Source organism: Nansenia antarctica (assembly GCF_963989245.1).
Source record: "Nansenia antarctica genome assembly, chromosome: 3".
NCBI lineage: Eukaryota > Metazoa > Chordata > Actinopteri > Argentiniformes > Microstomatidae > Nansenia > Nansenia antarctica.
Window position 1 is genome coordinate 70,955,986 of NC_137688.1, and position 16,566 is coordinate 70,972,551.

Below are 16,566 nucleotides of genomic sequence, written 5' to 3' on the forward strand. Positions count from 1 at the left end.
AGCAGATTTCTCTTTTTTGGGGGGGGGGGGTTCTTTTTGTTATTTTTTTCCTCTGAATTGCTGGAGATTCTTTTTGGGTTTGTTTTGTTTTATATGATTTTGTTTCTTTTCTATTCCAAAAAAACTTGAACCTTCTGCCTCTATTCTGCATTGAACAGGGAGGGAGGGGCGGGGCCCCAGCTCAGAGGGGGCAGGGCTCCAGAGGGGCGGGGCTCCAGAGGGGGCGGGGCTCCAGAGGGGTGGGGCTGCAGCTCAGACAGCTGATTCTCAGGCGGGTGCAGAAGCCATGAGGAGAGAGAGGAGATGCAACCGATATATTTACTTTTATTTTGAAAAATTGAGTGAATCTGGGAGGGGGTGGGGGGGGGGGCGATGTATTAGGACCTTGAATGATGATGATGGTTTGTGGTGTTGCTTCAAGGCAGCTGAGCAGTGTTGGTCTGCTGATGCCTAAAGGACCTCTTAGTGAGCGGATATAGTCACAGTCCTGGGCTCAAATAGTATTTGAAATCATCTCAAATACTTATCTATAATACTTATCGCCTGCTGCATGGGAACCAATGGAATAGTCCCCAAAGTGCAAACAAACTCCGCCCACCGGCCACTAAGACCCGCCCACCTCCCTCTCTAGGCCCCTCCCACCTGTATATAGGCCCCTCTCATCTGCCTCTTTGGGCCCCTCCCATCTCTCTAGGCCCTTTCCGTCTGGCTCTCTAGTCCCCTCCCACCTCTCTAGTCCCCTCCCACCTGGCTCTAGGCCCCTCCCACCTGCATCTCTAGACCCCCCCCACCTCTCTAAGCTCCTCCCACCTCTCTAGGCTCCTCCCACCCACCACTGTAGGAAGTCTGAAACAAACTCTCAAGTATAAAGTATTTAAAATGATTTAAAATACTATTTGGACCCAGGCCAGCGTTCTAGTCCATCATCCTCTAGCTGGTTGGAGACCTGTGGAGGTGAAGCTGAGCTGCACCACTGTCTGCTGTAACGCACTGCTGCAACCATGACCTCTGACCTTTCCTCCACTGCTGAGCTCCTCAACCCTCCTCCCTGCTGCCCACGGCCTCCAGGCTATAGAACAGAACAGAAGAATAGAGGAATAGAAGAATAGAGGAATAGAAGGAATAGAGGAATAGAAGGCGTTAACAGTAAAGCACGACACCCCCAGGGTTCCTGACTAGACTCAATCTGAACAGACTAAAGGCTGCGTTCGTAAAATTCGCTCTGGAAATCTGATCAGCACTCATATAACCCACCACCACCCATGAGTGATGATCTGATCAGATTTCCAGAGCGAGTTTTTCACGAACGCAAAACCCTAAATCTGAACAGACTAAGGCCACGTTCGTAAATTCACCGGAGCGCACACTGGGTTCGACGTCACAATGGAACCAAGTCATTTGATTGGACCAGAGGTAGTCACGTGGACGCTCCGGCGCGAACGTGGCCTAATTAAATTGAAGTGCGTTTCGCTGTGTGTCCCTCCAGTGTGTCTGTATGAGCGACCACGTCAACAGAGAGGCTAGAGATTATTAATTAATTATTAATTATTAATTATTAAATTAGAGATCCTCTTGTTGGGAACAGGGGGTCTGAACACCACTGGAGGTTGTGGAGTTATTAGCTTTGTATCTTTTCTTGTGATTCATTAATTTATTTATTCCAGCAGAGCAGATACCTCTCTCCATTCACACCTTCTGACCATCTTCCACTTTGTTTTGATTTTCACGTTTTTGATTGATCCAGTTGTTGTTTTTTCTCTGTAATCAGTTAAATCTCTCCACTGCGGAACGTCGACACAAACACACAGATGCATATTTTTTCAAGATTCAAAACAGAATTTATAATCTCTCTCTTTATCGCAACGGAAGGCCAATCAACGCACCTTCCCGGTTGAGACACGTTCTGGTGTAGATACTACCGTTTACCGTTGAGTTTAGATACCGATAACCGGTTTTGTTTTCGTTCTTTTTATTCTGTGCAATTTCCTAAAAGACAAAGGAGGCGTCGGGGAGGAGTACAGCGTAAGTGCTTTCTGGGTAGAGCTCTTAAATGATTTTTAAAAGTGCTGTACAGTATTTTTGTATTGTAATAAATGTAATCTCTTTGATCATCTGGATCAGATGCAGGGGGGAAGGGGTGATTCATTTAATTCACTTTGTTAATAATAGATGGAATATTTTATTGTATACTCATCTTTTGATATCAATTGATGATGATGATGATGATGATGATGATGACGACGACGACGTTGGTAGGCATGAGTTATATGTTACGCTGTCCCACGACATCCTGGCTCCCGTAGATCTGTCTCACCCATAGACCTGTCTCACCCATAGACCTGTCTCACCCATAGATCTGTCTCACCCATAGACCTGTCTCACCCGTAGATCTGTCTCACCCGTAGATCTGTCTCACCCTTAGATCTGTCTCACCCATAGATCTGTCTCACCCGTAGATCTGTCCCACCCATAGACCTATCTCACCCTGAGATTTGGGAGTAGGATCGTATTCAGTAGGCGAAGATGAAAATGAAAAAAAAAATCTACCGTCTTACGAGTTCAGGTCGTACCTCTTCCGTCTCCGAGCCGAGCGAACACCCTCTGGACTGAACCCCTGATCTGGAGACAGTTGTTCCTTTGGCCATCCTCACACAACAACAACAACAACAACAACAACAGCAACAACAAGGTCTGCATAGGGTGGAATTACTTACTTCCTTACTGCCTCAACATCCTGAGAAAGGACAATCTTCTATTTTTTTGTCAGAGTCACATTGATACAGCGTGTTCTTCAGGCACAGTTTTGTATTGAGGAAAAACCATTTGGGCTTTTATTGTGTAAACCCAGAGCATTAGCATTAGCGTTAGCATGGGCTTTTAATGACACCTACAACAACAACAACAACAGTTACCTTACTCATCACCACCTGCTCCATCTGACCTCACTGGTCACCTGACAGCTCTGTACCAGGTGAGACTGGTCACCTGACAGCTCTGTACCAGGAGAGACTGGTCACCTGACTGGTCTGTACCAGGAGAGACTGGTCACCTGACAGCTCTGTACCAGGAGAGACTGGTCACCTGACAGCTCTGTACCAGGAGAGACTGGTCACCTGACTGGTCTGTACCAGGAGAGACTGGTCACCTGACAGCTCTGTACCAGGAGAGACTGGTCACCTGACTGGTCTGTACCTGAGAGACTGGTCACCTGACAGCTCTGTACCAGGAGAGACTGGTCACCTGACAGCTCTGTACCAGGAGAGACTGGTCACCTGACTGGTCTGTACCAGGAGAGACTGGTCACCTGACAGCTCTGTACGAGGAGAGACTGGTCACCTGACAGCTCTGTACCAGGTGAGACTGGTCACCTGGTCACCTGACAGCTCTGTACCTGAGAGACTGGTCACCTGACAGCTCTGTACCAGGAGAGACAGGTCACCTGGTCACCTGACAGCTCTGTACCAGGTGATCTTCTCTAACAGAGACACGTTGTTCGAGCGTTGGCCGATATCCGTCTGTCCACCAGCCAGTATGGTCCACCATCTATATTTTCTATATCTATAACAGGACGTTGGAGCGCACTGGAGACTAGTACTACACACTTACTCATGTGAGGATGTTTATATTTGGGGAAAAAAGGTTAAGTTTTCATATTTATATCTCAATGAAAAATGGGCATTTCACACTTTGCATTGTTTGACACGATGCAGTGGTGTTGCTGCTCTGACACGATGCAGTGGTGCTGCTGCTTTGCAATGAGTTGAGTTTGTGAAATAAACTGAAGTCCATTAGGTCTGACTCTGTTGTTATTATGTCATTTCTGTCTGTAGGTGAAGGTGGGGGGGGAGGACTGGGGGCTCGTTGTACTCCAGGGAATGAGGAGTGGTGCCCAGTAAACAAAGAGTCCAAAAGACGTCTTCAGGGAAGCCGGAATGGGGGTTCAGATGACGTCTTTCTAGGACGTCCAGATGACGTCTTACGGACTACAGAAGACGATTCTGTAGTCCGTAAGACGTCACCTGGACGTCCTAGAAAGACGCCATCTGGACGACTCTTTGTTTACTGGGTGTTCACCTGTGTTGGATACCATTCCTGATTCCGTTCCATGCATTAGAATGAGCCCAGCCTCCCCTGGTGTTCTACCTCCCCTGGTGTTCTAGCTCCCCCGGTGTTCTACCTCCCCCAGTGTTCTACCTCCGCCAGCCTCCCCTGGTGTTCTACCTCCCCCAGCCTCCCCTGGTGTTCTACCTCCCCCAGCCTCCTCTGGTGTTCTACCTCCTCCAGCCTCCCCTGGTGTTCTACCTCCCCCAGCCTCCCCCAGTGATGTCCCAAGTGAACGCTGTCTCCAGGTTTGTGCATTAGATTAGAAGAACAGAGCCAGGTGACGTTGACGTGCACATAAGGTCGTTTATTTATAAATCTCCACAGGCCGTTAGATTAGAAGGTTCTAGACCAAATGGTTGGTTTGTTTCCCCATACCACATGCTGGCATGATGGAAGGAGACAAGATGACGCTCCAACCCAACTAGACCTCATTCAGTTACCAGAACTGGCAACCACACTATACCTCATTCAGTTACCAGAACTGGCAACCACACTATACCTCATTCAGTTACCAGAACTGGCAACCACACTATACCTCATTCAGTTACCAGAACTGGCAACCACACTATACCTCATTCAGTTACCAGAACTGGCAACCACACTAGACCTCATTCAGTTACCAGAACTGGCAACCACACTATACCTCATTCAGTTACCAGAACTGGCAACCACACTATACCTCATTCAGTTACCAGAACTGGCAACCACACTAGACCTCATTCAGTTACCAGAACTGGCAACCACACTATACCTCATTCAGTTACCAGAACTGGCAACCACACTATACCTCATTCAGTTACCAGAACTGGCAACCACACTATACCTCATTCAGTTACCAGAACTGGTAACCCAACTCTACCTCATTCAGTTGAGTTGAACTCTCTCCGCCCCGCAGTTGTCATGCCAACGATAGAAGTACAGTAGAAAGCGTCCTTAAGATCTTTTTAACAAGAAAAAACATCATAATAACTCAAAACAAACACAAGCAACGCAGACTAGAAGAGAGATGGAGGCGGTGGTTCTCTCTCTCACACTTGTAGAATAACCTCAAGATTTAGTCGCCACGTAATTGTACAAAGAGGAGGATGGCACAGGAGTTTGTTGTCTGAGATCAAACCAGAAAAAATACCGAAACTGTTTTAAACTGAGAGGTGAGGTAAGGCTGAGAGAAGGTCAGGAGTGACAGTTGGACAGCTGGGAGTGGACAGAGGGACAGTTGGGAGTGACAGTTGACAGTTGGGAGTGGACAGAGGGACAGTTGCCAAGAAACAACAAAGCTTCTTAATGACATGACGTGCATATTCTACATTCCAGGTATAACTTATTCACGTGAAACAAAAGCATAACAAACAGGCAGTAGTCGTCGTTACATAAATTCAGAACAGTTTTGGTTCAAATCTGCATAATTTAGTATTTTTTTATTGCCTTGGGCCAACCAAAATATATACTGTCATGGTATCACAACGATAATTAAGACATTTTTATTTGTAACTTATTTTTTTACAACTGCGTCTTGAAAAGCGTGAGATCTTGCTCGACCACAGCCAATCACAGCCTAGCAGGCGCTGCAGCGGCCTCCTGAAAGCTTGGTAGCTGAAGCAGCTTCTGATCGCCCAGACACGAGAGAGAGAGAGACAGTTTGACTGAGGGTGTGTGTGTGTGTGTGTCCGTGACGGAGAGAGAGAGAGAGACAGAGAGAGACGGAGAGAGAGAGAGAGACAGAGAGAGAGAGAGACACAGAGGAACGCTTCAGAACAATGTTTCAGATCAATCTTCTGTGTGCAAAAAGAGTAAATTAAGTCAATTACATGCTGATCTTTGCTGGTCTACGGTGGGGGGGGGTGAGGGAGTAGGCCTGGATTGTCAAGAGATAAAGTAGTACTTCAGAAATAAAATAATACTTCAGAGATAAAGTAATACTTTAGCGACAAAGCTTTCAGGAAAAGGGAACCCAAGTGAGGCAGCGCTCCTCTTTAGAACATGGTGGTGGTCTAGAACATGGTGGTCTAGAACATGGTGGTCTTCAGCTCCTGGCTGAAGAGACCCCCAAAGTTCAAGTCCCGAGACATCAGCTCGTCCTCCACGTTCTCCAGGGCCCACTTGTGCTCCACGATCTCCAACGCCTCCCACTCACTCTGAGGAACACAGCAGAGAGCACAGCACAGATTAAAGATCACAGATTGTAAAGATTGTACAGATTAGAGCAGCAACTCAAAACTAACAAACCCAGATATCACAGAACCTTAATACTAGGGATGCTCCGATCTGGATTTTTGGGGCCGATACCGATCACCGATTTTTTTCCTCAAGATCTACCGATACCGATACCGATCTTTTTTTAAATACATAACTGTATGCCTACTGACTGGATAATAGCAAACGCAGACCCAAGTCAGTCGATATGGCTGTATAAAAGACATCATAAACGTGGCCTTCATGGTTTACATACGCAGGGGTGCAAACTGGCGATGGTCCAAAAAGGTGACACTTTTTTTTTGTCCGTAGATGGTTAGCTCTATCATTAACAGTCTAACAATGATGCGCGTGTAAGTAGCGATGGCCCTGACCGTAACACCCGCATAATTAATGTAAGCAGGTTTCTACAATTTACCTTTATTTATGTAAACCAGCTCCTTACCTTCTTGTGATTTTATTCTTTTTCTAAAAGTGTTTTTTTTTCCCCTTTCCTAACACCAGGGGAGCCACCCCTCCTAAATTTCGTTGTTTGGTACCTGTACTGTAGCAATGACAATAAAGTCCATTCATTCATTCATTCATTCATTCATTCATTCACACAAGTTACATTTATGACCTTTATAAGAACACTTTTAATAGATTTGAAGACCTATTGAGCAAGTATTGGTATTAGACTCACATTCATTGATTATTTTCATTAGCAATGCTGGGTGATCTGTTCTGTTGCATATAGAACAATGATAATGTAAGTTAGCCTACTTGATCAATTCTTGAATCATTTCCATTGGTTCTCAACACAATACTAGATATAATAGCATAAATAACAGAATAAACTCACACACTTACTTACACTGCATAGCCTACATACTGAGATATGGCGCACACACACACACACCTCTCACAGGTACACACACACCTCTCACAGGAGGGCCACACACACACACGTACAGCTACACACACACGCACGCTATATTTACTAAACCACACACACCGTTGCTACCACTGCAAGTTTGAAGAAATGATAACTTCACATGCCTACAGTCGAATCGCCTCCTACGGCGATTATCGTATCGTGGCCTCTTGTCTTATCGTTTCACGTGGCAACATATCAGGGTTTTGGGCGCAGCTTAACTGACGGTATTTAGTGATCGTTAAACTGTTGTTTATTTTTCGTGTTATGAAAAAAACCGAGTCGGCGAGTAGCATAGTTCTAGGCTGCGTTCGTAACTTCGCTCTGAGAGCGCCGGAGGGCACACTGGGCTCAACGTCATAAAGGGACCAAGTAATTTGATTGGACAAGAGGCGTTCCATGACTGCTGGTCAGATTTCCAGAGCGAATTCACGAACGCAGCCTAGAACTACGCTACTCGCCGACTCGTTTTTTTTCATAACACGAAAAATAAACAACAGTTTAACGATCACTAAATACTTTATGGATTGGATTCACCATTCTCGTTTGCCATAGACTACTATTTGGTAAGGCTTTTGTAAATACTTTTGTTTTGGGACGTGTTTGTGGCGGTATGATCATCTAATTATGGGTAGTTATGTGTTTCTAGCATGTCGATGTTCTATCAGGTAAATTCTCTAGAACTAACCTCATGACATTTCACAATCACAAACATATATGTAACTCACTAAAGTATAAAATACCGCTTCTCTTGAAATCACTCTCCAGCTCCTATGACGCTTAGAGGTCAATGCATTTGTTTTTTTGGTGAACTACCATAATAACCCTAAATGGTTAGAGAGTGCAACTTCTCTGCTTTCAGAAACTGTTGTTTTTTTTCAGATTGCACATATAGTTCAAGAATTACGATAGTTAGAACGAACCCTGTAAAATCCTGTTGAGAAGTTATCGCAACATAGAAATAACGTTTTCCCACAATAAAATAACTTAAAAGATCGGCTTTTGCGATCGGCCATTTTTGCCGATCACCGATCGAGTCATTTGGAGTGAAATCGGCCGATTTAAATCGGTGGCCGATAAATCGGAGCATCCCTACTTAATACAGCCACTCAGAGACTCACCCTCACTCTCACTCTCCACTTTTAAATCCCATCTCAAAATCTACCTGTTCTCCCACGCATACAACCTCCCCTACCCCTAACCCTGCCACCCCCACCCCCCCCCCGGACATTGCTGTGTTAATTGTTCCCTGTGCCTGTTCGTTAACTCTGCGTTCTATGTGCTCATGTTATCTGTTGCTTGTTGTTTCTGTGTTTTCAGTTTTTCCCATATTGTCAGTGTCTGAGCCCCAGAAAAGCGCTATATAAATACAATTAATTATTATTATTATTATTAAAATTCAATTAATTTGAGTTCCAGATGTTATCCATTTTAACCCCATAACACTATAGTCAAAACCAGGCTCCAGTTACAGTACAAAACCAGCGTTTCTTCCTCTGATATGTGGTAAACCAGTGTTAGTGTGAGCAGAGCTTCTCTCTCTCTCTCTCTCTCCCTCCCTCCCTCCCTCTCTCCCTCCCTCCCCCTCACCTTGAAGGCCTTGTTGGGGTCAGGGGGCATCGCCATGGCAGCCCCCGTCATCTGGTCCTGCATCACTCTGGACTGGTCAGCGGCTGAAACACAAGACCAGGAGGAGATTAGCCGCCGCCGCATAGCTCCTTAACCTCCTCTAACCCTCTCCTCCTCCTCTGTGTCTGCGTGTTGAGGTGTAACAGTGAACAGGTGTAACAGTGTTGTACAGGTGTTCAGGTGGAGATGTGTTGAGGTGTAACAGGCGTTAGGGCTGCAACAACGAATCGATGAAATCGATAAAAATCGATAATGAAATTCGTTGGCGACGAATTCCATTATCGATTCGTCGGGTCTTGTTCCATAACAAACCTACTTCCTGTTGACGCACGCCACGCTTTGCGGAGCCGGTGTAGGCATCGCGATTCATAGCGAATCATAGCGCTACCTATGGCCGGAAAGGGCAGAACCTATGACCAGAACCGGAAAAGTGGGAAAATCCGGTACCTACACCGGCGCGGCGGCTACATTTAAATCATGGCGGAGGCGGAGAAAACGACTCGACCGAAATCGTCCACGGTATGGGAGCACTAAAAAATGGTGCAACCTATGCAAAACCGATCTTGCATGGCACGGGAGCACAACGGTGATGCGAGAACACCTTAAAAGAAAGCATGTGACAGTGATGGATGAAGACGGCTCAGCCAAGTGTATTTAGCTAGCTGGCTAACGTCAGTGGTAGAGCAGAGGTGATAAGCTAAAGGCTAGCTAGTGGTAGCCTACCAAGCTACCCGTGAGTTAGAGTGAGGCACTGACTGTAGCCTAGCCTATTGTATGGAGTGAGAGGACACATTGCATTGTTTTGGAGCATATCTCTTATATAAAAACATTAGTGTCTTGTCTGTAGCCTATATTGCACTTGCAATGCATGTATTGAGCTAGAGTTCAATTACTTTATTGAAACAATCTACCGCCATAGTCCATGGCCTGTTGTTAAACCTATTTGATGTAGCAAAGCCTTTTTTATTTATATTATTTATTATTAATACTTATTCATTTTGCACATGTATATGTATAGGCCTGGCTGATTTAGAAAACATCAAATAAAATTAGCAAATTTTTTTTTGTATCCGATTAACCGAAAAATAATCGGCAGATTAATCGATTATCAAAATAATCGTTAGTTGCAGCCCTAACAGGCGTGTTGTGTAACTGTGTTGAGGCGTGTTGAGGTGTAACAGGCATGTTGTGGAGGCATGTTGAGGTGTAACAGGCGTGTTGTGGAGGCATGTTGAGGTGTAACAGGTGTGTTGAGGTGTAACAGGCGTGTTGAGGTGTAACAGGTGTGTTGTGGAACAGTGTTGAGGTGTAACAGGCGTGTTGTGTAACAGTGTTGAGGTGTAACAGGCGTGTTGTGGAGGCATGTTGAGGTGTAACAGGTGTGTTGAGGTGTAACAGGTGTGTTGTGGAACAGTGTTGAGGTGTAACAGTGTTGAGGTGTAACAGGCGTGTTGTGGCACAGTGTTGAGGTGTAACAGTGTTGAGGTGTAACAGTGTTGAGGTGTAACAGTGTTGAGGTGTAACAGTGTTGAGGTGTAACAGGTGTGTTGTGGAACAGTGTTGAGGTGTAACAGGCGTGTTGTGTAACAGTGTTGAGGTGTAACAGTGTTGAGGTGTAACAGGTGTGGAGGTGTAACAGTGTTGAGGTGTAACAGTGTTGAGGTGTAACAGTGTTGAGGTGTAACAGGTGTGGAGGTGTAACAGTGTTGAGGTGTAACAGGCGTGTTGTGTAACAGTGTTGAGGTGTAACAGTGTTGAGGTGTAACAGGCGTGTTGTGTAACAGTGTTGAGGTGTAACAGTGTTGAGGTGTAACAGTGTTGAGGTGTAACAGGTGTTGAGGTGTAACAGTGTTGAGGTGTAACAGTGTTGAGGCGTAACAGTGCTGAGGTGTAACAGTGTTGAGGTGTAACAGTGTTGAGGTGTAACAGTGTTGAGGTGTAACAGTGTTGAGGTGTAACAGTGTTGAGGTGTAACAGTGTTGAGGTGTAACAGTGTTGAGGTGTAACAGTGTTGAGGTGTAACAGTGTTGAGGTGTAACAGTGTTGAGGTAACAGTGTTGAGGTGTAACAGTGTTGAGGTGTAACAGGCGTGTTGTGTAACAGTGTTGAGGTGTAACAGTGTTGAGGTGTAACAGTGTTGAGGTGTAAAGCTTCGTGCACACCGCGAACCGTGACCCACCGTTCTGACGCAATCTGGTGGGATGGGCTTGACGCATGTCGCATGCGATGCAGACGCAACAACACAGCGGTAATATATGTCCGGAGGAGATAGCAAAGATGGCGCCGTTAGCATCACAAACACTATGCCATACAAGTTAGCATCAGAGGTAGACTAATATCCTCAACTTATGTCCTAATCACACTACTGTCATACAAGTCGTACCTTCTCCTTGACATGGACATAAACACCTGCTACCTTCTTTGAAAGAAATCGCGATTTATTCAGTGAAAACTAGTACACCATTCAGATAGCATAACAATAGCATAGCATTCGCGGACAGTCAGTCAATGCACCTAGCACAACAATAGCATAGCATTCGCGGACACAGTCAGTATGTTAACATCAGATATATAAACGGGTTATTTTGATAAACTGGACACATTTTGTGAATATATATGGTTACTTTCTCGCCTGAAAACATATAAAAACTTCATAAAATGACATATTAACACTTGTAGAGCCAAATTAAAGATTTTCGCCAATGGCGGATTTTACATCTGAGGGAAAGCTCTGGTCAAGAAACTACTTCCGGTTTACTTCCGGTTGTTTTGACGGATCCAACGCAACGCAAAAGCTGAAATATTTTGACTGATTACCGCACCCTGCCGGACAAGAAACGCAATGCAGAGCAACGCAACGGATCAACGCAACTGCCCCATTGAGATGAATGACTTCCGGTGCAACGCAATGACCTGGTGTGCACGCAGCTTAACAGTGTTGAGGTGTAACAGTGTTGAGGTGTAACAGTGTTGAGGTGTAACAGGCGTGTTGTGTAACAGTGTTGAGGTGTAACAGTGTTGAGGTGTAACAGTGTGGAGGCGTGTTACCGTTGTCTTGGCCCAGGATCAGGCTGTACATGCTCCTCAGCCCGAACACGTTGAGGAAATACCAGGAGGCCGAGCTCACCCTGGGGATGGATGAGATACCACAGATGAGATACCACAGATGAAATACTAGGTAGGCTAATGCTAGGGAGACTAATGCTAGGGAGGCTAATGCTAGGTTGGCTAATACTAGGTAGGCTAATGCTAGGTAGGCTAATGCTAGGTTAAGCTAATACTAGGTAGGCTAATACTAGGTAGGCTAATGCTAGGTAGGCTAATACTAGGTTAAGCTAATGCTAGGTAGGCTAATACTAGGTTAAGCTAATGCTAGTTTGGCTAATGCTACAGTACCAGGACGCGTCCAGAGACTGCAGCTCGATGCCCCGCTGCAGCATGGGCTTGAAGCGCAGCGTCAGGGGGAACGGCACCTTGGCTGAGGAGGAACGACAACAGTGATTGGTTAACAGCTGCAGACAGGAGGCGTGTCTACAGGACAGGACAGGTGCTAGGGGTAGGGTTAACAGGTGCTAGGGGTAGGGTTAACAGGGTTAACACCTGAGGCTGACAGGTATGACACCTGGGAGTGACGGGGTCGTCAAGGTAACCTGAGCAGCAGAACTCACTGATGACGAAGCCGGAGAACGCCCAGTTGATCCATCCTCCAATCACGATCATGGGAAGAACGTTAGTCAGGTTCCCCTTCATCATGTCAGTCAGCATGCTGGTGTCTGCAGAGGGAGGGGGGGGGGTCACCAAGGGAGGGGGTCACCAGTCAGACAGGCAGACAGAGAGACAGACAGACTCACCAGTCACAGACAGACAGACAGAGAGAGACACAGACACAGACAGAGACACAGACAGACAGAGAGACAGAGACAGGCAGACAGAGACAGGCAGACAGAGACAGGCAGGCAGACAGGCAGACTCACCAGTCAGACAGACAGACAGACAGACAGACTCACCAGTCATGGGGTTCTTGGGGACGACCTTCCTCTTGACGATCTTGAAGAAGCCGGTCTCCGTGTCGTTGAAGTAATGCTTCCGCATCGCAAACGACTGCAGACAGACGACATACAGGTACGTCTCACACACACGCGTCACAACAGGAAGAGACCTTTTTTTTTTAAAGTAATAATAATAATAATAATAATAGTCAGACCATCGGAGATGTGCTGTACCTGTTTGGGGATGTACTTCCCATTCTCTCTTAAGATGCGGCTTCTCAGAAGCACCTGACTGGAAAAGTGAGATTATTAAGATGAAGGTGATATTAATATGAAAATGGTTACACATAAAGCCACAAACATTTCGCTGCTTACACTTTTGCGTAAGTGTAAATGGATGGTAAATGGACTGCACTTATAGCACTTAAGGCGCCTTATTCCAAAGTGCTTTACAACAACGGCCTCTCATTCACCCATTCACACACACATTCACACACCAATAGCGACAAGCTACCATGCAAGGCGCCGGCCCGCTCACTGGGAGCAATTTGGGGGGGTTCAGTGTCTTGCCCAAGGACACCTCGACATGTGGCCAGCCGGGGCTTGAAGTGCAGATCTGCCGACCTTGCGATCATTAGACGCCGGCTCTGCCTCCTGAGACACAGTTTACCCTCCAGTGTAACTTTAGGCTTTGATGACAGTACACACACCCCCCCCCCCCCCCACACACACACACACACACACACACACACCCCCACACACACACACCCCCACACACACACCCCCCCCCACACACACACACACACACACCCACACCCCCCCACACACACACACACACACACACACACCCACACCCCCCCCCACACACACACCCCCACACACACACACACACACACACACACACACACACCCACACACACACACCCACACACACACCCACACCCCCACCCCCACACCCCCCCCCCACACACACACACACACACACACACACACACACCCCCACACACACACACCCCCTCACCTGTCAGACACACACACACACACACACACACACACACACACACACACACACACACACACACACACACACACACACACCCTCACCTGTCAGACACCTGCTCCAGGTCCACCTTCTTGTCGCTGTGCAGCAGCTGGGTGACGTAGTGGCGGATGATCCCGACGAAGAAGGTGATGAAGACGATGGGGAGGACCACCCACATGCGGATGCTGGAGTCCAGCAGCAGCTCTGGTCCAGACATGGTTCTGTCTGGTTCTGTCTCTGGTCTAACAGGTCTGGGGACAGGGAGACACACGGTGAAACATCTGGTTCTGTCTGGTTCTGTCTCTGGTCTAATAGGTCTGGGGACAGGGAGAGTAGGGCTGGGCAAACGATCAAAATTTCTTTTTCGATAATCGCAAGAATGAACGATCAATTATCGATTAATTCGATTAATTGATAAGCTTTTTTTTTATAAAAAAAATAAAATAAAAATAATGTTTTCCTTGGGGAAAAAACTTTATTTGTGTTGCTATTGCACACATTCATTCATTCACATTCAAACTAGACACTACAGTCAGATAACAATCCTCTTAAACAAGGCAGTGAGTAGCCTAAATTGTTTAACTTAAAAACACATTTTACGTTATAAATAAAAATATAGAAAATAACAAGTAACTCACCATAGGAGCAGTAAAAAAACAGTTACTCACAAATAGGAGGATGACTGAAAACGTTAGTGTCCTTAAGAGCGTCCAGCTTAACTTAAATTTAAACTCCAGCGAGAGACTGTAGGCGATAGGCCTACTGGTTCTTGTTCAGAAAGATGATCATGTTAACATGTTCAGGGGTGAGAGACGAACGCAATCTGGTGACACGTGGACAAACTAATTTCCATTATTATTATTATAAAAAAAAAAAAAAAGAAAAAAAAAAAAAGATTATCGAGCTAAATATTTTGTGATCGACCAAGATCCTTATCGATCAATTATCGATCGTCGATCATTGATGCCCACCCCTAAGGGAGACACACGGTTAAACATCTGGTTCTGTCTGGTTCTGTCTCTGATCTAACAGGTCTGGGGACAGGGAGACACACGGTTAAACATCTGGTTCTGTCTGGTTCTGTCTCTGGTCTAACAGGGAGACACACGGTTAAACATCTGGTTCTGTCTGGTTCTGTCTCTGGTCTAACAGGTCTGGGGACAGGGAGACACACGGTTAAACATCTGGTTCTGTCTGGTTCTGTCTCTGGTCTAACAGGGAGACACACAGTTAAACATCTGGTTCTGTCTGGTTCTGTCTCTGGTCTAACAGGTCTGGGGACAGGGAGACACACGGTTAAACATCTGGTTCTGTCTGGTTCTGTCTCTGGTCTAACAGGTGTGGGGACAGGGAGACACACGGTTAAACATCTGGTTCTGTCTGGTTCTGTCTCTGGTCTAACAGGTCTGGGGACAGGGGGACACACGGTTAAACATCTGGTTCGGTCTGGTTCTGTCTCTGGTCTAACAGGTGTGGGGACAGGGAGACACACGGTTAAACATCTGGTTCTGTCTGGTTCTGTCTCTGGTCTAACAGGTCTGGGGACAGGGGGACACACGGTTAAACATCTGGTTCTGTCTGGTTCTGTCTCTGGGCTAACAGGTCTGGGGACAGGGGGACACACGGTTAAACATCTGGTTCTGTCTCTTCCTGACATAGCTTCTTTTACACTTCTGCACATTAGATACTGTACATAAACTACCTCACTGTATATAGCTCATATAACTGTATATAGACCATAACTGTTCATAGTCACTGTGTATATAGCCTTTATATAGCCTTGTATATAGCCTTTATTTATATATAGCCTTTATTTATGTAAACCAGCTCTTTTCCCTTCTTGTTTTTAGTATTTTTTCCAAGCACCAGGGGAGCCCCCCCTCCTAAATGTCGTTGTATGGTACCTGTACTGTATTAATGACAATAAAGACCATTCATTCATTCATTCATTCATTCATTCATAGCTCTAAACTATACTGATGTTTACAATACTACCTCTGCACATACTGTATATGACATAGTTACCCATCACTACCATTCTTGTTCTATGTATATCATGCCCCTGATATCACTAGTTGCACTTCTATCTGTCTGTCTGTCTGTCTGTCTGTCTGTCTGTCTGTCTGTCTGTCTGTCTGTCTATCTAACGCCACTTGATCAGCAGAGACTTCCTGGTTAGCCGGTCTACTGGCCAAGGCCCCAGCGGCTCTAACAGACACGACTCCCTCCTCCTACTCGAGACCAGAGCAACACTGATACTGTTAAACACGATGACGTCCTGCGACTGAAGCTAATGCGAATAACAACATAATAATAACAGTCTACAAGTTGACCATGTTCAGAGAAGTGAAGAAGAAGAAGAAGCCGTACCATAGAGGAGACACCATCGATGTGTCTGAGCGTCTCATGTGTTCTCACCCTCCGACCTCTGACCCGGAAGCAGCGACTCGACCTTTGTTGAAATATTTAATAAAGATATTCCATTCCAATCTATTGATATGTTGTTGTTGATGTCGTCTACGGACGCCTTTCAAACTATAATAAATAATTAAACAATTGAATAACATGAAATAAGTGGTCCAGTTTGTTTTAGGCATTTCTACGTTAATTTAATAAAATAAAAATAAAGCGACACGGAAGAAGAATAACTTCCGGTTTAATGTGTCAACTTTGACCACGTGATACGTGTTGTGAAG

The 16,566-nt window shown here is 45.8% G+C and overlaps 1 protein-coding gene across 1 annotated transcript; it reads right to left on the minus strand.

The window, feature by feature from the left end:
• Positions 1 to 4,414: 4,414 nt before the first annotated feature.
• LOC308153340 (ER membrane protein complex subunit 3) lies at positions 4,415 to 16,306 on the minus strand. Its single transcript, XM_080526445.1, has 9 exons — positions 16,241 to 16,306; positions 13,933 to 14,121; positions 13,063 to 13,120; positions 12,847 to 12,940; positions 12,508 to 12,612; positions 12,236 to 12,317; positions 11,888 to 11,967; positions 8,801 to 8,883; positions 4,415 to 6,239 (listed from the first exon to the last, which is right to left on the minus strand). The coding sequence occupies exons 2-9, from the start codon at positions 14,085 to 14,087 to the stop codon at positions 6,111 to 6,113; spliced, it is 786 nt and encodes a 261-aa protein (XP_080382571.1). The 5' UTR covers positions 14,088 to 14,121; positions 16,241 to 16,306; the 3' UTR covers positions 4,415 to 6,110.
• Positions 16,307 to 16,566: the final 260 nt, after the last annotated feature.